The following is a 21,275-nucleotide window of genomic DNA, read 5'->3' on the forward strand; positions in this document are numbered from 1 at the left end:
CATTAGGGTCACTGCAATTTCTCAAACCCCTTAGACCTTCCCCTTAGGGGATACTATTCACCAAGTTAGTAGGGTGGAAACTACTGGCATGCAGCACAGTATTTCCAGAGGTCTCCTTCCTATATAATTTAGTCTGTAATTTATTGTCCTTAATGTAGACTGTGAGGTCTAAAAAGTTGACAGATTCTGTGCTTACAGTACTGGTGAATTTCAAGTTTAAACTGTTTTTCTGTATTTTGGCCAGAAACATATTTAAATCAGATAGGGGGCCTCTCCAGACAACAAACAAGTCGTCAATAAAGCGACTCCAATGGAGGATGTTGTTTTCCCATACATTTTGGCACTGCTTCCGGATCACCTGCTTCTCCCACCAGCCCATATGCAAATTAGCATAGCTGGGGGCGAAGCAGGTGCCCATCGCAGTGCCACAGGTTTGGTGAAATAATTCATCATTAAAGATGAAGTAATTGTTTTTTAAGCAGGTTGAGACCATTGACAGAAGCATTTGGGTATGAGCCCATAGTTTAATTGGTCTTGTCCCCAGGAAATGTCTTATAGCATTAAGTCCATCACTGTGCTTAATGCTCGTGTACAAGGTGGTGACATCAATAGTCACCAAGATCAAATCATCTTCCCAGGGAATATCATAGATGGATTTAAGAAAATCCCCTGTATCCAAAATATACGACGGGAGTTGAGCAGCTAATGAATTTAAAAAAGAGTCAATAAATATTGAGGTGTTTTCTAACCCACTACCTATGGCCGAAATAATCGGCCTACCAGGGGGATTACAAGGGTCCTTATGCACTTTCGGGAGCAAATAGAAAACTGGAGTAACTGGGTTAATTATTTTCAGATATTTATACTCCTCATGAGTGATCAGTAGTTGTCCATACCAGTTATCCAATTCTGAATTGTATTGTGCGTGGCTGTTAAACATAATCTCAGGTTTAACCCTTACATAGCAAGCTCTATTATTCAACTGTTTATAAGCTTCAGATAAATATTGTTGTCTATCCCAAAGGACTACATTCCTGCCCTTATCGGCATCACGTACTATGCATTTGTCCTCTTGCATGATCTTAATAATAAGGGCTGTCTGAACTTTTTCTTGCTTGCTAAATTTTTTATTGCACACACTAGTACATTTCTCCAAGTTCTTTAGGTCATTCACAACCAAATCGTTGAAAATGTCAATGGTATCACGTGCAGTGTAAGGAATGTATCGAGATCTGGGTCTAAAGTTAGTTGGGTCACTCGCATTGATGACCTATCCTTCAGATCTTTCTACCTCATCTGCTTGACTCATTAGTTCTAATGGTTCATCAGCTATTTGTCTTTCAAAGCTCACACCATTCTCATTTTCTTCGTATATTCTACCTGAAGGTTGAATATCGAGCATGAGGTCCATGTCCTGTACATTTAATTCTCCCAGTGAAGCCTCACTGTTTCCGTGGTTTAAAGTCTCGCTCACTGAACCCTGGTTCAAAGAGAAATGTTTTTTTAATTTCAAAAGTCTTGCGAATTTGAAAATGTCTATCCGAGTTTGGACGTAATTAAATTCGGCAATCGGGCAAAATGATAGTCCTAAGTTGAGGATCTTTTCCTCCTCAATAGACAGTTCCATGTTAGTCAAGTTAATCACCGATGTTTTTGGTTGGGTCAAATCCGGGATAATGTCAGAAGACGTTTGTGCATTGATCACTGCTCTTTGTTTTGCACCTTGGCGCCTTTTGTTCCTTTGCCTTTTCCTCTTGGCGGTTTGGCGTAATTTACCCTTGTTCTTGGGCGAAGGTTGAACCGTCGGTCCTCTTGAAAAAAACCAAATTCGTCAATAACTGTAGGGATTCGTTCTTCCACTTCCCCCCTGTGCCCTTCCTCTGCTGAGGTCACCACATCTGAACTTGGTACGCTGCTTATGCCAGATTGGGCGGTCTGTTGTTTTTGTGCTGCGCCACTCATTTTCATTCTCCTGACATTTTCAAATTTTTTGGCAAATGTATAAATCTGCCCACGGTCATAATCCTTTTTATCCCTTATGAACTTTTGTGCTTTTCGTTCCTTGATAGAAGTTCCCAACTTTTTCAACCGCTCTCCCATCTCCTTTTTGTAGAGAACAATTGGTTCCTGATTATCTTCTTTGGCCAGCATGTCGTTAATTTGATAAATTTCCTCCATCATTTTTGTGCGATCTTTCTCCGCATACTTAATTAAAATTCTCAGCATGCGGCAAGATGAATCTTGATTATTATCCGCCCACTCCTGTAACATTAGGGGGTCGGGGTCTTCATAGGTTGGGGCCACAAGTATTCTTTGCCCCCTTGGAACTCTCCCTACTTCAAGGTAGCACTGTAGGGATCTTGATTCCCACCATTTTGAAAGCTCACCCCGGGATAATTTTTCTAGGCGCTTCAATCGCACCATTACGTCAGGCATTTTCTCATTTCGAACTCTTGAAGGCTGTTGTTGTGCCGCAGCACCAATGGTTGCTTCATCAAATATCTGCAGTGCTTCCTGCTCGCGTTCATTCATTTCCTCAAGCGACATTTCAATTACTTCTAATCCTTGCGTTTTACACCAACCGCTAATGTGGGGCCGACTCAATCTCAGACCCTCCCACACAAAGCTTTCCCTCTTCCTCAGTGCTGCAGACTCTCGTACCCCGAATAGTCACAAACGCCTCTTTTACCGCCAAACAATTGTCCGGTGATTATTGGCACTCACCCAGGTTCTGGCGCGGGTTCTGCACGGCGTGTGAAATCGGGACACTGCGGAGTTCTTTTCCGACTTCTCCGACTCGGTCTGCGTGAGGGGGACGGCAGCAAACAAACTTCTCCAAATGCTCACGAACTTCTGCCGTCACCAAATCAGAGGGCGCGTCGTCTTCCGACCTCATGAGCAAAGGCAGGAATCACATTACGAGCTCAAACCTCAACAATCAATCTGAAGAGGAGACGACAACAGTGTGGTGAAAAACTTCATTTTAATCTCTTGTCGCTTATCAACACGTTTCGCCTGACCCAGCAGGCTTGGTCACGATTAAAGTTTACAATACACATACAAACATTTAAAGTGCATAGATGTCACGTGATGCATCACGTGACAGATAAAATCATAGAACTGAAAGACAGATTCACGCTGGCTTCTGTAGTTCTTGTTTCCGTCAAAAAATATATATAAATAATACATTCATTGCGGGGTTGATTTCCAAACATGATTATACAAAATATTATTATAAAAACCAAGAAACAGTAATTGATATTAAAGGCGTGTTTGTGCCAAAAAGCGCAAAATACTCGCGCCCATTATTATGGCCCCATATTTTAATCGAGACAAAGATACTCGACAATTATTGCACATAATACAGCCCAAGTGGGCTTAAATTAACCACCTTCAAACAACCTGTAATCAATGGTTTATATTCGGTAAATCGCACTTGCATCAAAGCCCCAAAGTTTTGATGGCGGATTAACCTCAGAAACCAGAAACCAAAAAGGTTTACAAATCTAGCCCCAGTGGGCAAATCCGATCAGTTCAATCATTTAAGTGTCAAAACAAAATTGAAAACAAATAATAATACACAAAAAAACTCTAAACTAAAAGAAGTGAATTACACTAACCAGGAAGCTAAATTTACCAAAAGTTCATCATTGTTACAATTTAATCAAAATTCATAGGTGTGTGTACAGATCCTCTTCAATATTTAATCCGTATGGACTTTTTGTATTTAATTCCACTATGTACCACGATTCAAGCTTGCGGAGCCTTTTAACCCTATCCCCCCCTCTTTCATTCAAGGGTACGGAATCAATAACAAAATAGGACAGACTGCTTGAATTTTTTTCATGAAACTTTTCGAAATGCCGGGCGACCGGATAAGATCTATCTGCATTTTTGATCGCCCTCAGATGTTGTAACACCCGTTGATGAACGGGCTTAATCGTGCTCCCTACATACTGTAGGTTGCATTTACATCGCAAAACCTAAATCGCAAAGTCTGTCTTGCAGTCATATTGTCCTCTGATCTTTTTAGTTCTATTAGAAAGGCCTGGTTGGTATGTACTAGCATTCATTCCATGCTCACACGCTTTACATTTATTACACTTTAAAAACCCATCCTTTCTGGACAACCAATTGCTCTTTTTACTTTTTGTCTTTTTCTTAGCCTTAGTCAACGTGGTTTTCACTAACATTTGCTTGAATGATTTTGCCTTACGAAAAGTTATAAGGGGTCTATTGGTGAGTAAAGGACCAAGGATTGGGTCATTTTTGATAATATGCCAATGGCGTGTCAAGATTTTCCTCACCGATCCATGCAGTTTGTTATAGTTAGTGATCAACCTACACTCATTTTCTGCTTGATTCTTCATCTTCCTACTGTTTTTGAAGAGGACTTCTTCTCTGGTTTTATGCTTGACTTTACTGAAAGATGTATTAAGACAGCTATCACTGTACCCCCTCTGTTTAAATCGTACTTGAAGGTCAGTTAATGCACGATCTCTGTCATTAGGGTCACTGCAATTTCTCAAAACCCTTAGACCTTCCCCATAGGGGATACTATTCACCAAGTTAGTAGGGTGGAAACTACTGGCATGCAGCACAGTATTTCCAGAGGTCTCCTTCCTATATAATTTAGTCTGTAATTTATTGTCCTTAATGTAGACTGTGAGGTCTAAAAAGTTGACAGATTCTGTGCTTACAGTACTGGTGAATTTCAAGTTTAAACTGTTTTTCTGTATTTTGGCCAGAAACATATTTAAATCAGATAGGGGGCCTCTCCAGACAACAAACAAGTCGTCAATAAAGCGACTCCAATGGAGGATGTTGTTTTCCCATACATTTTGGCACTGCTTCCGGATCACCTGCTCCTCCCACCAGCCCATATGCAAATTAGCATAGCTGGGGGCGAAGCAGGTGCCCATCGCAGTGCCACAGGTTTGTGTTATATGGCGCTGATGATTGAGGAAACTCCGAAATGCATTCGCCTGTGTCATGTCGACATTAAAGTGCTTCTTTTTCTTCCCCACGGGTCACTGCCTTTTCTTTGGAGGAGGACTTGGTCATATATATATATATATATATAGTTATATAGTTATATATATATATATATATAGTTATAGTTATATATATATATAGTTATATATATATATAGTTATATTTAGGTGAATTTGTCAGGGGCAACATTAACATTTTGAACTTTGAACTAAACTTCAGAAATTTACCAGTTACAGTTTCCGCAAACTATAACTTGCAGCCCCCGCCATGCACTTCTTAGGACCTCACATATGACATCACATCACTCATGACATGTTCTATAACATCTTTTGAAATCATTTATGACAACACTGATGACGTCTCAAATGACACACTTAACTATAACGGTACGTTACTGTTTTTTGGGGTGGCTGAATTTGTAACGTTTAAATTTTTTTTTTTTTTTTAAGAAGCTGATCTTTTTATCACACCTAACTTTAACATTATTTTAACCTTTGATTTTGTTCAGTGAATTTCAGTTTTTGGAGTTTTTAAAAAAACGTAAAGTATAATTTAATTACCTGACTCTCAGATGACTGGTGTGCGTTTAGTGCCGTGTGCAGAGGGACTGGCTTCTCTTTTCCGACCTCTCTCAGATGAGGGGTGTGCATAATAGGGTGTGTGGGACTGGCCTCTGTGCTGAGACCTCTCTTTGTAATGATGGGTGTCAGTAGTAGTGTGTGGGGAGGGACTGGCCTCTCCTTTCAGACCCCTCTCCCAAATGATGCGTGTACATAGTGGGGATGAACCGGCCTCTACTTTCACACTTCTCTCTCAGATTATTGGTGTTCATAATAGGTTGTGTGCATTGACTGGCCTTTCCTTTCTGAACTCTCTCAAATGATGGCTGTGAATAGAAGGGTGTGTGGATGAACTAGCCTCTCCTTTGAGGCCTCTCTCAGATGACGGGTGTGCGTAGTAGGGTATATGGGGAGCAACTGGTCTCTCCTTTGAGACCTCGCTTTTAGAGGATGGGTGTGTGTAGTAGCGTGTGTGCATGGACTGGCCTCTTCTTTTAGACTTCTCTCTCAAATTACAGGTATATATTGTAGTGAGTGGAGAGGTATTTCGCGCCTCTCTCACAAATGATGGCTGTGCGTAGTAGGATTTGTAGATGGGCTGGCCTCTCCTTTCACTCCTCTCTTTCAGATGATGGGTGTGCCTAGTAGGATGTATGGGGAGCGACTGGCCTCTCCTTTGAGACCTTTCTTTCAGATGATGGGTGTGCATAGGAGGGTATGTGGATAGACTAGCCTCTCCTTTGTGGCCTTTCTCTCAGATGACAGGTGCGTGTAGCAGTATTTGGAGAGGAACTGGCCTCTGCTTTCACACCTCTCAAATGACAGCTGTGCGTAGTATGGTGTGTGGATGACTGCCTATCTTTTCAGACCTCTCTCTCAGATGATGGTTGTGTGTAGTGGGTGTGCAGAGGGACTTACCTCTCCACTGAGACCCATCTACGGCTCTGTGTAGTAGGGTGTGGGAAGAGTTTTAACTATCTACTCGGAACTCTTCCCAAGCTGGTAGGTGTAAATAGTAGACTCTAATAAACACCATCTCAAGTAAGAGCCTTCCGCCGATCATATTATCCTGGCTGGAGACTTCAATTTACATCTTTTTGGGTCGGACCAAGATGATGGTTCTGTGCACGATCTCAAAGCAGTATGGGGGATACCGAATTAGGGCTCAGCAAAAATGAATAAACCAACAAGATTTTCAAAATATCTGCTACAGGCACTTGAACACTTAAATTGTAGAGCACTGAACGGCCCCTTCCTGGAGGATAACCCACTAGTCGCCACATTCCACTCTTCAAAAACTTCTTCTCTAGATTTTACATTCACATCAGCTATGTTCAACAAAATAGCAACCTTTAGAATAGGTGGTAATGCACCTACTGAGCATCTACCGCAGGAAGTGCTGTTGAATGCAAGTCCGGCTGTCTTAGTAGATGCTTGGAATCCCATAGTAACCGAGGAGATTTCAAACCTTAAGCGTATAAGATGTAATCTTAACAACATTGAAGCATTATCAGCCTCCGCAACGCTATACAATCTAGAAAAAGAATCAGCAGCCCCAACGGAAAAAGAATGGGAAAACTTTATTACGATCTTCGGTGGGTAATTTCGCGAACAGGATAGGGCCCAAATCAAGACAATCGGAAGAAGCCCTAACTAGGTTGACAAGTAGCCCGGATTCAAAGATACGCATCATAAACCAAACATTGAGACCGCTCCGAAAATTCCCACGGAACTTGGACTTGCAGTCAACCCTCTGGAAAGTAAAGGCACTACTACCAAGGAAGAAGTCGGGGAAAATAAGATCAAAGAATGATTAACTGTGGGCCAAGTTACTTTGTGATGCCAAACCAAAAAACAGCTCTATGTTTTGGCAAATGATCCACAAGATAGAGCGACCAAACCATCCGGGAATAAGCTTTAATATAACAGAATCTGTTTGGGTAGATTACCTCTTCTCCCATTTTAACAACAATAGGCAAATGGACGTGGATGCGGACAAGGAAACGGGTAATGTGACAACAGATGGAGAAGACACCAACAGGGAAGAAGTGATACAAAATCCCACTATGGAAGATCAAACGTCCGACAACCTCAATCCCCGCAATCAACAGGGGTTCCAGTTGGCCGTAGACTTAGCCTCATCAGCCTCCATTAAAGAGGAATGTTATGCCCTCATGGAAAAACAGATACAAAGACTGACAGCCAGGGACAAAGCTACGGGTGCCCCAGGCCCTAATGGCATCCCTCCGATGTTGTGCAAACATGATGCCGACTTCTGGAGTAATTTTTTGAAGAAAAGGAGTTAGGTTCTTGGAATGTGGGGATGGCTGAACCTTATATGAATATGAAAAATGTATAGATGCCAGCCCACTATATTTGGTTTTGCTATAAATCATTAGCAACAGATCAAAATCAATTTTGATTTGTTAGGTATATTTATTTTTACCTTCTCTTTGGGTTCTCTTTATAGAAAAAATCAATCGTTTCTATGTCAGAAAAAACAACACAACATATATAACAAATATATACATTAACTTATACACACCATTTACCAAAAAACGTTATTACATACATATAAACATTCACAGTACACTATACACTAGACTCATTATATACAACATCGCTTATGCAAATCTATTTTCAGTCGTTCCTCAGGCAAATCTCAGCTCTTTGCCTTATTGACCATCAATGATTACAATTAGAGGAACAGTAGTGAACAAAGTCATACTAGACAGGAGATAACACTCATTATCAATCTCTGAGTCAACAGTTATTAGTATTTTTAAATTGTATCTCCGTTCTGCCGACGCGTTTCGAACACCACACAACAGTTATGGGTTCTCCTCAGGGCCTTGTCACTTCTATCTGCATGTGTATAGAAAAAAAGAAAAGCACCAAAAGGTGTTTCAGTGTGAATTCTCTAGCCTCATATATCTACAAAAGTTGCATTATACTGCATTTGGGGTCCATATTACCTTTTCATGTGGCTGTGGTAGTCCTATATTCGGTTTTAGATCTTTAGAGCTGCAATCTGAAGATTCTGCACGTGTCTGAGAGGTAATATAAGCCCACAAATAGTAAACCAATCCTGCATTGCTCATAGGTGAAAAGTGTTTCCGAGCCATAGGGGGACGCCCATACACGGACCCACAAGATTAAAAAAAAAAGGTATGTCACGCAGTGTTTTGTTAAAGTAACCTTAAGGCTCAATCCAAGTCTGGCTCTAAATAGAATTATTCTTCAGATTGCAGCTCTAAAGATCTAAAACCGAATATAGGACTACCACAGCCACATGAAAAGGTAATATGGACCCCAAATGCAGTATAATGCAACTTTTGTAGATATGAGGCTAGAGAATTCACACTGAAACACCTTTTGGTGCTTTTCTTTTTTTCTATACACATGCAGAGAGAAGTGACAAGGCCCTGAGGAGAACCCATAACTGTTGTGTGGTGTTCGAAACGCGTCGGCAGAACGGAGATACAATTTAAAAATACTAATAACTGTTGACTCATAGAGATTGATAATGAGTGTTATCTCCTGTCTAGTATGACTTTGTTCACTACTGTTCCTCTAATTGTAATCATTGATGGTCAATAAGGCAAAGAGCTGAGATTTGCCTGAGGAACGACTGAAAATAGATTTGCATAAGCGATGTTGTATATAATGAAAGTCTAGTGTATAGTGTACAGTGAATGTTTATATGTATGTAATAACGTTTTTTGGTAAATGGTGTGTATAAGTTAATGTATATATTTGTTATATATGTTGTGTTGTTTTTTCTGACATAGAAACGATTGATTTTTTCCATAAAGAGAACCCAAAGAGAAGGTAAAAATAAATATACCTAACAAATCAAAATTGATTTTGATCTGTTGCTAATGATTTATAGCAAAACCAAATATAGTGGGCTGGCATCTATACATTTTTCGACTTCTGGAGTAAGGCATTATTACAGGTCTTTAAGGGCGTAAAATCTGCAGCCATAATTCTGGAAAGGATCAATTATCAGTCCTATCTTCAAGGAAGGAGATAGGACCGATCCAAACAACTATCGACTATTCTCCCTCATAGATGCAAAATACTACGCGGAAATAATCTTGGATGAGTTAATTTCTTGGGCTTCGGAAAACTCTTATCATTCCCACAAACCAAATCGGGTTTTGCAGTGGCCCAGGAACAACAACAAACATATTGGCCCTAATACTGTTAATGGATGCAGCTAAGGAAGCAAAAATCCTCTTATTCCTTTGTTTTATTGACTATACAGCCACTTTGACCGAGCTAAACTCTTGATAAAGTTTGAAAGCTGGGGTTTATCAAATTCACTCCTGGATCTGCTCAAACAGTTACACACAGATACCTGGGTCAGGATTAAATTAGGCGCAGGGACACATCTCCAAATGGATTGCGACCTCGAAAGGCCTCGCGCCACTTCTTTTTAATCTTTTCCTGGCCGATCGCCTGGGGAGTTGGACAGCTGCACATCCCATGCTCCAAAACTGGGAAACAAGTTATTATCAAACCTGCTATATGCGGACGACCTAGTTCTGATAAGCCGGACTCGCATCAGTCTTCAGCATCTTTTGAACACGACAAGTAGTTTCTCATACCAGAACGCCCTCCAAATAAATCTTAAGAAAACCAAAATTTGGGCAGTAATCTACCATAAAAAGAAGCAAAACAGTTGGTTCCTAGATGGCCAACGTTTGGATCAGGTAGCAAGCTATACATATCTGGGAATACTTATGGACCATTAAAGCTCTTTTAAACCCCAGCTAGAGTCCATGCGGAGAAAGGGAATTATGACTTATTTAGCATTGAAATCATTGAAGAAATGGCTTCCCTACCTCACGCTTGATCCCTCTTTACAAGTACTGCGAGCCAAATTACTGCTGACATTACCATACAGGAGTGAGGCTCTTAAAGGTAAAGACACAGCAGCCCTAAACGTAGTAATAGCTAATTCTTATGGAGACATTTTCCAACTCCCAAAATACGTCTTGCCAGCCCAAATGAGGCTGGAATTTGGGCTCCGAAGACAATCGGTGGAAAGAAGGGGGGCGTACGTAAAAAGTTGGCATAAAATCCACAGTGCAGAGGCAGGGTCCCTAAATTCCCACCTCTGGAATGAGTTATCTCGTCAAGGCAAATGCTCAGCCAGGGATTACTTTCTTGACTCCCTTGAGCTACTGGCATTGTTCGAGCTCCCTGCAACACCAGCCGATCATCTTTCCTTTACAAAAGTAGTGAAAAAAACAACATCCATGCTATCTGCCTTAGAAGACAAAGCAGTTCTTGCTAAAAAGGCACATGGCTGGATAGAGCTCAGTGATTCTGTAAGGCTCAAACCACAATCCTACTTGAGTACAGGAGTCAAAATAAGGACGAAGGAAAATTTCTTAAAGCTACAACTGTGGGTTATTGCAATCAATCCCCATCTTCCTCCATGGGAAAGGGGAGAAGGTACGTCGATTTGCTGTCTATGTGGAAGTGGGAAGGAGGACATTATTCATGTCATCTGTAACTGTCCCAACCTAAAGGATATAAGACGCACCTTGTTACGCTCTTTTTTCAGGTATTATGGCATCCGGTCCTGAGGCAGGCAATAAAGCTTTGCTTCAACCCTGTTGAGGTTCAGCTAAACTGTCGGCTAACAAAATTCTTTGAGACGGTGACCAAGAGACTCAAAAACGTGTAGCATACAGAAGTATGTCACAAATAAGGCTACAAGGGCCACCTGAAGGGAGCCTCTGAAAGCGAGTAACAACACTTTACAGTCGCACCAGCACTTTAATTTATTGGCCTATAGGTTAAAAAAATGCACTTCACTATGTTAAACGAAATTAACAGTATCTTATAGTCTCATTAGCTTTTTAAATTAATAACTTCTGCCAGCTTAGAACAACGTACCTGGTTATGCTGTGAATGTTGCTTGTTAACCAAGTGAAGTTATTGTTAGTCTAGCTCTCCCAGAAGTATACGGATTTTAGTTTCATAGTCTTGAATACCATCCAACTGTACAAGTTGTGAATATTTTTATTGATGGTCTTTTATCATTGTTTTTATGTTTATATTTTCTGCATAGAAGGGAACTTGTGTTATGTATTTGCAAAGATTTTAATTAATCATGCAAAATAAATATTCCCTTACCTCCTTCCTACAGTAACAAATCTACATTCTAGGGTGTATTCGTAGATCATCTACTTTCTTATTTTTCCCGATCCTGTGAGTTTCTTGCGATTGTGAGAATTAAAAAAAAAAGAATTAACCTTCTTCTCATCCCAGTACTTATCTTTTACACACTTCCTGTCAATAACAAAGGGCACAATATGCATTCTTACTAGTAGACTGTATTCAGAACTCACCTACTCCTTTTTCCCTTTGAGACCTCCTCTCTAAATCTAAAGGGACAGCATGCTTTTCTGATGCCCCCTTGTATAGCTATTTTACTTGATTTCCATAACACCTGCAATTTTATTACTGTAAACAGTCACATTCTAAAATTCCACCATCGGGCAATCGGAGTGCTTGGGTGACTCACAGGCGCTCTCACTCCTGCAAGAGTATGAAGGCTCACGAGAAAACCCAGCCTCTTGACCAATCACAGGGCTCCATTTTTGATTTTGCGCTCTTGCAGGACACCAGCAAGACTCTTGCAAGACCAACTGCCAAAATATACTATTATTTTAGACCCTTAATTTCTCAAAAACTACTGAACAGATTTACACCAAATCACAAAAAGCACAATCTGCTGACCATCATCTAGCTTCCTGCTAAATTTGGTGTAATTCTGTTAGCAGTCTTTGCATGGGGATTTTTATATTTTAGGACCTACTTTTTTTTTCTCGGCCCGCTTGATAGATCACTCTGAAACTTTCCATGCACTACCTATTCAAAAAGTTGCACCTTTTTGGAAAATGTTGTGGAAATTCATCAAATGGGTCCAAAGTTATTAGCTACACAAAAAAACTATGGAAAAGCTATCCAAATTATAACTACTCAGTGGCGACCCCCACTAGGTAATATATATGTGTGTATGTATGTGTATATATATATATATATATATATATATATATATATATATATATATATATAGCGTTATAGTTAGGTGAAATGTTCAATAGCAACATAACGTTTTAAACAAAAAAAAAAATCACTAGTTATCGGTCTCTCAAGTAACTATAACACACGTCACTGCAATGCACATTTTTCTCATCAATTTCATACATTGCAAATGCCGCAGTGGTATTATCAGTGATGTCATGAGTGAGGTAATTAATATACATAGGGTGATTGGGGTGATTTGACTTTGAGGTGTCCTGAATATTGAGATATAGTTTGCTCCCACAATGATATAATATTTTGATCTTTAAAAATTTAATTCTTTAGTAAATGCCATGTTCACACCCATTTAAGCAGATCCATATTGTTCAGAGCAGTACAACTGAAATGTATTCTTGGAGATTTGGGGCCAGATGTACAACGGAAATTTGAATTCGCAAACAGGTTTGCGACTCATTTGCGCATGAAATTTTCCTCTGGGCCATGTACTAACACTATTTTGCGACTCGCTATTAGGAGGGGCATTCCCTTTCTAATAGAGACTCCCAAGCCATGTACGAATGTTTTGTGACCGCAATTGCGGTTGGAAAACACTCGCAATTCAAGAGGGTGGTAATGCAGTCTCAAATTTGGAAATGCAGGGGAAAATATTTTTTGGGGGCAGACAGTGGTTTGAGGGACCACTACCTGCCCTAAAAAAAATATACGAAAAAGTTTCATTTAAAAAAAAAAATACATCCCGAATCCCTTTAAGGAAAACAGGCTTCGTTAAAAAACACAAACTGCTTTATTGAAAAGCAGTCTCAGACATGGAGGTCTGCTGAGCCCAGCAGGCCACCATCCCTGGGAGGGCCAAACATTCCCAATGGGGTCTCATATTGCGAGTGCCTCATTAACAATCATGAGGCTTGCATTTTGCGACCCCATTGGGAATCGCAATCCGTGTCTCTAACACTGTTGTTCATTGTAAATTGTGACTCGCAATTTGCAACTCGCAATCGAGCACAAATTGCGAATCGCAATTTATACTGGTCGTACATCTGGCCCTTTATTTCCTTTGGGGATTTTAAAACTACACCAGACCTACCAAAGCTTGCAGTACTGATCTCTTGCTAAATGTTAATTGTAAGACATAATCGTGCAGCTGGGATTGTTACCATGTCTTCCTCCTGTCTGCACCTAGGCATATATGGAAATTATTTAAGCATCTTAAACTCAGTCAACCAGTTGTCTTTTTTTCCACAACCTTTGACGAGATTATAGAAGCTTCGGAACATTCTCAACCAGTTCTGTAAATATTGGTCGTATCGCATCAGAGCTTCTAATAATGAATGTGCAGCTTGTGTGGGATGGCTTTATTAGCACAGCAGCCTTTAGAACCCCGGAAAGACGTCTGCGGTAGCTGCAGTGTATGCTAGCCCCAAGATTCGTGCAGCTAGATTCACCCTCGCCCTCACACATTCTTTGCTTGAGGTGTTTAAGAATAGACTTTGTAAGATCATGAGTGGTAGGCAATGGTCATCAAGATATTCTTATTTTAGTGCTAAACTAAAGTGCATTAAACATAACTGAGACACAATGTGCATGTGGGTGTTTTTTCGTGCCTGTCTCCCTGTTTTTCCCCACTAGATTTCTCTCTGCTGCTCTCTCTATATGCCAATGTCTGAATAAGCCTTCCAATGGTTTCTTCGGAGTATGCTTGTTGTGCAGTACTCAAAGCTGACTTTGGAATGCTAAAGTGGTGTATTTGCAGCAATTGAGCTGAAAACAAAGTAGCAATTGCAGTTTGAAAATGCTTTATGTGGATGATTATGTTGTTCCTTTGCTGCTGATGCATCTGTGTCCCCGTGGTCCACTGATTAGCCAACTGAAAAAGGTTTGTCTTGTGCAGATTCATAAACTCCAATGCCAAACAAGCATTTGAAATGCAATCGGTCTCGCATTTATTTGTTTTGAAGCTATTGGCATTGTACATGGCAATGCATTTTCTTGTGTTATGGAGTGTAAGTATGTAGTGTGTATGTTGGATTGGATTAGTTAGTTGTGTAATTGTGTGGAGTGTAGTTGTGTGGTGTGGAGTGGATTTGTGTAGTGGCGTTGTGTAGCATGGCGTGCTGTGGAAATATATGGGTAGCAATTTTGAGTCATTCAGTGTACTGGCATTATGTGTAGTGGGATTGTGTGGAGTGGTAACTCGTACAGTTTAATTATGTGGTGTGCAGCTGAATTTTGTGGCACATTGTAGAATTGTGTGGTGTGGATTGGATGTATGTGGTGTTGTGTCATGGTGTTGAGTTGTATTATGTGGTTTGGTGTTACATTATGTGGTGTGGGTTGGAAATTGTGTGGCATGGAACTTTGTGTATAGCTTTGCGTTTGTAGTGACGGAAAAGAACAAATAGGAGCTAAGCATCAGATCTATGAGTACCAAAAAAGGAAAGAGTTGGAGCTATTGCATTGTCAATGTCGCCTACCTATGTGTTACGGATTGGAGTGGATGTATGTGGTGTGTTCCAATTATGTGGGTTAAATTAAACTTGTTAGTTGTGGGAATGTATGGTGTGAAACTATGGTGTGGATTTGTGTAGTGGAATTATGTGGTGTGTGCAGTTGTATTATGTGGATCGTAATTATGTATTTTTGAGTGTATTGGAATTATGTGTTGTGTGTAAGTATGTGGAATGGTATTTTGTAATGTGGAGGGTTATGCAGTGGATTTTAAGAAGACATTATGTACAGTTGAATGATTCTTTAAAAAAAAAGAATTATCAAAAAACGTCTTCTAGAGGTTTTTTTGTCATTGCAATGTTGGCAACCTCCTCCGGCCTGTTGTAAAGCTCGTTTGTTGTAGCTTTTTTTTTTAGGAAGGGACACTAACAGTAGGAGGGTGGAGATTGAGAAATAGTGCCTGAATTAAAACACGAGCCGCAGACGGACACTAGGAGAGCAACAACAGATGCCAGATTCTGAGGGCACACTGAGGAGGTGCTGAGTAATGCTGAAGTGGAGCTGAGGTGGTGGTGTGCTGGTTCAGATGTGATGCTCAGGTGATGCTGAATGAAACTCAGGTATTGCTAAGTGATACTGAGGTAGTTGTGTGCTGGTGTGGAGGTGATATTGAATGTTACTGAGGTGATGCTGAGGTGGTGTTGCGCTGATGCTGTGCTGGTGGTGAACTGATGATGATGTGATGATGAGGTGGTGCTGAATAATGCTGAGGTGGTGCTGGTATGGCTGAGGTGGTGCTGAGTGAGGCTGAGGTGGTGGTGCTGCTCTGGGTCTGAGGTGGGGCTGAGCTGGTTCTCAGGTAGTACTCGATGATGAGTTGGTGCTGTGCTGAGGTAATGCTCTGTTGAAGTGGTGCTGCATTTAGCTGAGTTGCTGCTAAGGTGGGGCTGCTTTGGTGCTGAGCTGGTGGTGATGCACTGATGTGGAGATAATGCAGTGCTAATGCGGTCCTGATTCATGCTGAGGTGCTCCTGCTACACTGGCGCTCGGGTGGTTCTGATCTGGTGATTAGTTGGTGCTAAGTGATGTGGTGTTGTGCTAAAGTGGTGGTGCACTGATGTGGGTACAGTGCTATGCAAATGCAGAGGTGGTGCTGTGCTAATGCTGAGTTGGTGGTGCACTGATGAGGAGGTGGTGCTGAGTGATATTGAGGTGGTGCTAAGTGATATTGAGGTGGTGCTGGGTGATATGGAGGTGGTGCTGAGTGATATGGAGGTGGTGCTGAGTGATATGGAGGTGGTGCTGAGTGATATGGAGGCGGTGCTGAGTGATATGGAGGCGGTGCTGAGTGATATGGAGGCGGTGCTGAGTGATATGGAGGCGGTGCTGAGTGATATGGAGGCGGTGCTGAGTGATATGGAGGTGGTGCTGAGTGATATGGAGGTGGTGCTGAGTGATATGGAGGTGGTGCTGAGTGATGATGAGTGGTGTTGAGATATGCTGAGGTGGTGGTGGTGCTGCGCTGGTGCTAAGGAGGTGCCGAATGATGCTGAGTTGGTACTGTGCTGATGCTGAAGTGGTGCTGCATGGGTCCTGAGTTGCTGCTGAGGTGGTGCTGCGCTGGTAGTGGTGCACTGATGCAGAGATTGTGCTGTGCTAATGCTGAGATTGTGCTGTGCTGATGTGGTGCTGCGCTGCTACGGAGTTGGTGGTTCACTGAGGAGGTAGTGCTGTGTTGATACTGAGATGGTGCTGTGCTGATGAGGTAGTGCTGTGCTGAGGTGGTGGTGTTCAGGTGGTGCTGTGCTAATGAGGAGACGGTTCTGCGCTGGTGCTGCACTGATGCTAAGTTGGTGTTACACTGGTGGTGGCTCACTGATGAGGAGGTGGTGCTGTGTTGATGCTGATGTGCTGTGCTGATGCTGAGGTGGTGGTGATGAACTGTGTCTGAGGTGGTGATCAGGTGGTGCTGAGTGATGTTGAGTTGGTGCTGAGGTGATGGTGCGCTGATACTGCGGTGGGGCTGTGTTGGTGGTGCACTGATGCTGAGATAGTGCTGTGAAGTGCGGATAAGGGGGTGGTGCACTGATGAGTTGGTGCTGCACTGGTGGTGCACTGATGAGGAGGTGGTGCTGTGATGATGCTGAGACGGTGCTCAGGTGAGGTTGAGGAAGGCTGAGTGATACAGATTCCCTCACCACCACCCTTTAACCTTGTCCTTTAAGGCTCCAAAACCACTAATGTTCAGATGCATTTAATTAGTTATAAAGTGCTACTCATACCATTGTAGGGTATCGGAGCACTTTGCACCACACACAAATTACACAGAGACAATCATTCATAAGTGTATAAATGTGTTTTGAAAATTTTACATAATACAGAGGACTACAGGGTGCAGGAGTCACAAGTCATACATATTGGTAGGCAGAATTGCTAAAGAGTGCTTGGGCCTCAGAAGCACACAATCAGAATTGAAAACCGAACACCATAGGTGGGGGTTCTCTTAAATAAAAATAATCAATTTCCATCCAGATGAACCCTTTTTGCAACTTTAATATCTCCTCTAATCTTTACTTTGCAGTGCATGGAGTTCTTTGATGACAGTTCTAAATTCACTGTTCTGTTAGGATTTTAATTTATACGCTGCAAGTAACAGAAGAGCAGTAACCTATTGACCTATTTACGTTTTATGCACTTTGTAATCCTCATGGTACACTTTCTTTGCAGCTGGTATATTAACCCTCTGCCTAACTTGCAATGAGTTAAAACCTCTCCTACTGGACAACTCTGATCTCTCCAGCAAGAACATCAATCAACGGAGTTATCTTGACATTTTTATTGTCTGGAAATTGCAGGAGGCCAGCAATGAGTGGAGTACTTTTAAAAGTAAAATAAACGTTGAAACATTGCCCCTCTGAAGTCAGTATCCAGTGTGATCCATCGCCCAGCCCATGTGATGGCCCTATGATCTTGTTCTGCTTTTATTTGATGTAATACATTCAAATGCACATTTTAAAGGGGACATTTTTCCAGAAGGAAACATTTTGGCCTCTGCGCGAAAAAGATGAGGAAAAACTTCCAACTCCTCAGCCAGTAGCCAAGCACAAGTCCTGGAGGGGAGGAAAAACCCAAGTAGCATGCATATTAAAGTATCATTTCAAGCTGTGTTTAAGTTTTGGTTTAACCTTTTACATGATTTAGAGCTGCAGTGGCTAGAAAGCATGGCTGGTTGCAGCTGGATTCAGACAGGAAGGGCAAGACGTTAATGCTGCAATAAAATGTAAGAAGTTATGCCTGAGCACCCACAGGGTAACAGGTTGAAAACATAATAAAATAGTCCCCCCTCGAGCAGATCAACAGTACAAAGTGTAATGATATTGTACTAAGTCCCTGCTCCTTTGAGGAAAAAGCAGGTACAAAGAGGCAGGACTGCCCACTAGTGAGCAAGGATTTTTAAAGGACATTGAAACAAACAAATGAGAAGCAAGGAATGGCATTTGGCCCACAGATATAAATGTATACTAAAGTATACAAGAGGTCGTACACTTAGGTTCGACCTAAAAACAATATCAACCTCTGGTAAGCCCAGCTTAATTCCATCATATAAGTTATCCGAGCATTCTAGCTGATCTTCCGAAGTAAAGTAAGGATACATCATGGATCATACTGTTGGACGAAAGGTTGACTGCTTGGCGAAGTTGTTTGAATGAGAACTTTGCCTGTCACGTATTTTAGAGAAAACAATGGCTGATGGGCCTTGCGTAATCCTTACGACGTTAGACTTTCTCTAATAAAAATGAAGCCGTTACACTGGATGCAGGCTCCACACTTGATATGCAGTAACATTGTAAAAAACACTTGCCTCGGGGCTCTGAGGGCTATCTGTAGTAAGATTACTGAGCCTCCAGTAGGCCTGCTTTACAGTTAAATAGAAAGTTTATCACTGCATTGCTGCTGGTTTGAAAATAAACTCTTATGCTCTGGAAAGGGGCGGCTCCTCCATTTGAGCAGAGGAGCGTCGCCCCACTTAAAAAGCCCCCAAAGATGAAAAATAAAAAATTAACTAATTACTATTTTATTTTTCATCTACCATCCTGAGCGTCAGGGCGGGGCCACTGCTGAGTGACAGTGCCATACCAGTCCACCCTCCTCCCTGACATGCTTCTGTTTAAAGTGCGCATGTCTTTTTGGCTTGCTGTCTTGCGAAGGCCAGCCATACATGCACACTTAAAACATCTCTAACCCAGCTGTCTTACGACAGCTGGGTTGGAGAAAGCCAAAGCCTCCAGAGCGCTGTGAAGTGCTGAGTTGGGCTGCTCCCAGCAATCCTAGGGCTGCTCTCATTCTGGTGAGAGCAGCTCCAGGTTTGGCAGAGGGAGTTGCTGCCTCCGGTTCTTGTGTGGAAAGAAGAGTTCCAGGTCGAGGATGTCACAGAGTTCAGGTAAGTTTTCTTTTTTTTAATGTTATTTTGAGCACCAAATCTGATCTTGTGCACACAAGTGTTAGGTTGCTGTGAATGCATATTGACAAACTGAACTTTGCTTTAAGCCTTGTTTCTGGCATTCACCTCTTTGCTTTTAGACTTGATCAACAAAAACTGCCTTTGCAGTCTCTAATGTTTCAAGCAACTGCACCAACTCAGTGATCTCCAGTTTATAATTTTGAACTGCTTTGATTTGCAATTGTCATTTGAATGTTGGGGAACCCCACTGTGGGAGCATTTTCTTGTCCAGCCTGTTTCTTACTATTGTAACCTTCACTTTTTACTATTTCTTAACAGATGTTCTATACACTGGTACTGCTGACGGACAGATTCTGAAAATCGAAGATGGAAATATCTACACAGTAGCCAGACTTGGGAAGCCGCCTTGTGGTAAGGAGATGGTGATTTCAATCTGGCTCTGTGCTAAATAGTTAGGCTACCCATGAAAACCTTGTTTTATGTCCTTTCTACTCATCATCTTTTTCTCTTTCCCAAGTATCCATGTTCATTTCTGGTAAATTTTCTCACTCCTTGTCTCTTGAGATGTAGTCTCTGGATCCTTGTAAGCAAGCCTACATTCGACCTTATTTGTAGGAGTGGCCGGAGTTCACGGAGTGGTGCTCTGTGGAAATCTGCATAGTAGGAAAAACTGTGAAATTCCACGGAGTCCCTCTTTGCTCCGCACACCCGTACCCAGTGGTTACAGTAAAGCGTGCCTTACAAATGTACTTTTCAATCACAGTAGTGCACTGGGAATGTATATGTGCACCGGTTGCTAGATAGATTAGAGCTCTTCGGTGGTAGGGGAGATACCTGTGTGACTTGAGGTGAAGGGAGAGAATTAAGACTGCGTTGGGGTGAATAGAAGGAGAAAGAATATATGATGAATGATGAGCAGCAGCTGGAAAGGTGAGACAAACCTAAGGGGTGTGAGGGGTTGGGAAAAAATGAGGACTGTGAGGGGAGAAGTCCATGTGCTGAAAAAGGTCCAGTTCCAGTACCAACGAAAAACGATAGATCCCCAGGGGACACCATCTAGCAGTGGATGCAAAGCCAGAGGGTGCAAGCATGCGAGCAGGAAGGGCAAGAGGAGAGAACCCATCCCTTATTCATCACCTGCTCCTCACCATCTGAGGCCCAGACTCCTGGGAAACCGGTATGGGAGGCCATGACACCAGACCAAGACCTAGCCCCCCAGCACGAGCAAGCAGGTGCAGCGACAAGGAGCGCAGCACTCAGGCCACAAGTAGCTGAACACACACAGTACATAGATTTAAAGGCACCCAGAATAATTACGGAGTGCCCTCTATACACTACAGGTAATGTAATTAAAATTACTCACTCTGCCATCCAAGTTCCCAGCGTATGCCGGCCCGAGCCGAACCTGCAGCCGTAGTCCAAGCAACACATGAAAAGGGCGGGGTGGGAAACAGTGTGGGGAGACAGTGTGGCTTAACCACTCTACGACCTTCTACAACACTCACTGCTACTCCACACACCTCTACTCCCTCCATGCTGCATGGAAGAATGGAGCCTTCTGGGATAGCTAAGTGCCACACTTCATAGGAAGTTCTCATTAGGTGGGAGGTAACCTAGTGGCCCATTGGCTTGTGACTGTGACTGTCCCTGTAGGCACTTTCTGGGCAAAAAAGGGGCACCCCTGCAACCGGAATTTCAATCTTGCTTGACTTGAGGAAGACCACCAAAGAAGGACTCCCCTGCTG

General features: G+C 42.1%; 1 protein-coding gene across 2 annotated transcripts in view; it reads left to right on the plus strand.

Annotated features, from left to right (window-relative positions):
* Nucleotides 1-21,275, plus strand: part of APMAP (adipocyte plasma membrane associated protein) — a 484,771-nt gene that overhangs the window by 180,671 nt on the left and 282,825 nt on the right. For both annotated transcript variants that reach the window (XR_015296645.1, XM_086927147.1), the window contains exon 4: nucleotides 19,849-19,941. Coding sequence is in view for 1 of the 2 variants with exons in the window: in XM_086927147.1 (XP_086783273.1) it covers nucleotides 19,849-19,941 (93 nt within the window). In the remaining variant the exon portion in view is untranslated. The remainder of the gene's footprint in view (nucleotides 1-19,848; nucleotides 19,942-21,275) is intronic.

The sequence above is a fragment of the Lissotriton vulgaris genome, chromosome 6, assembly GCF_964263255.1.
Source record: "Lissotriton vulgaris chromosome 6, aLisVul1.2, whole genome shotgun sequence".
Taxonomy (NCBI): domain Eukaryota; kingdom Metazoa; phylum Chordata; class Amphibia; order Caudata; family Salamandridae; genus Lissotriton; species Lissotriton vulgaris.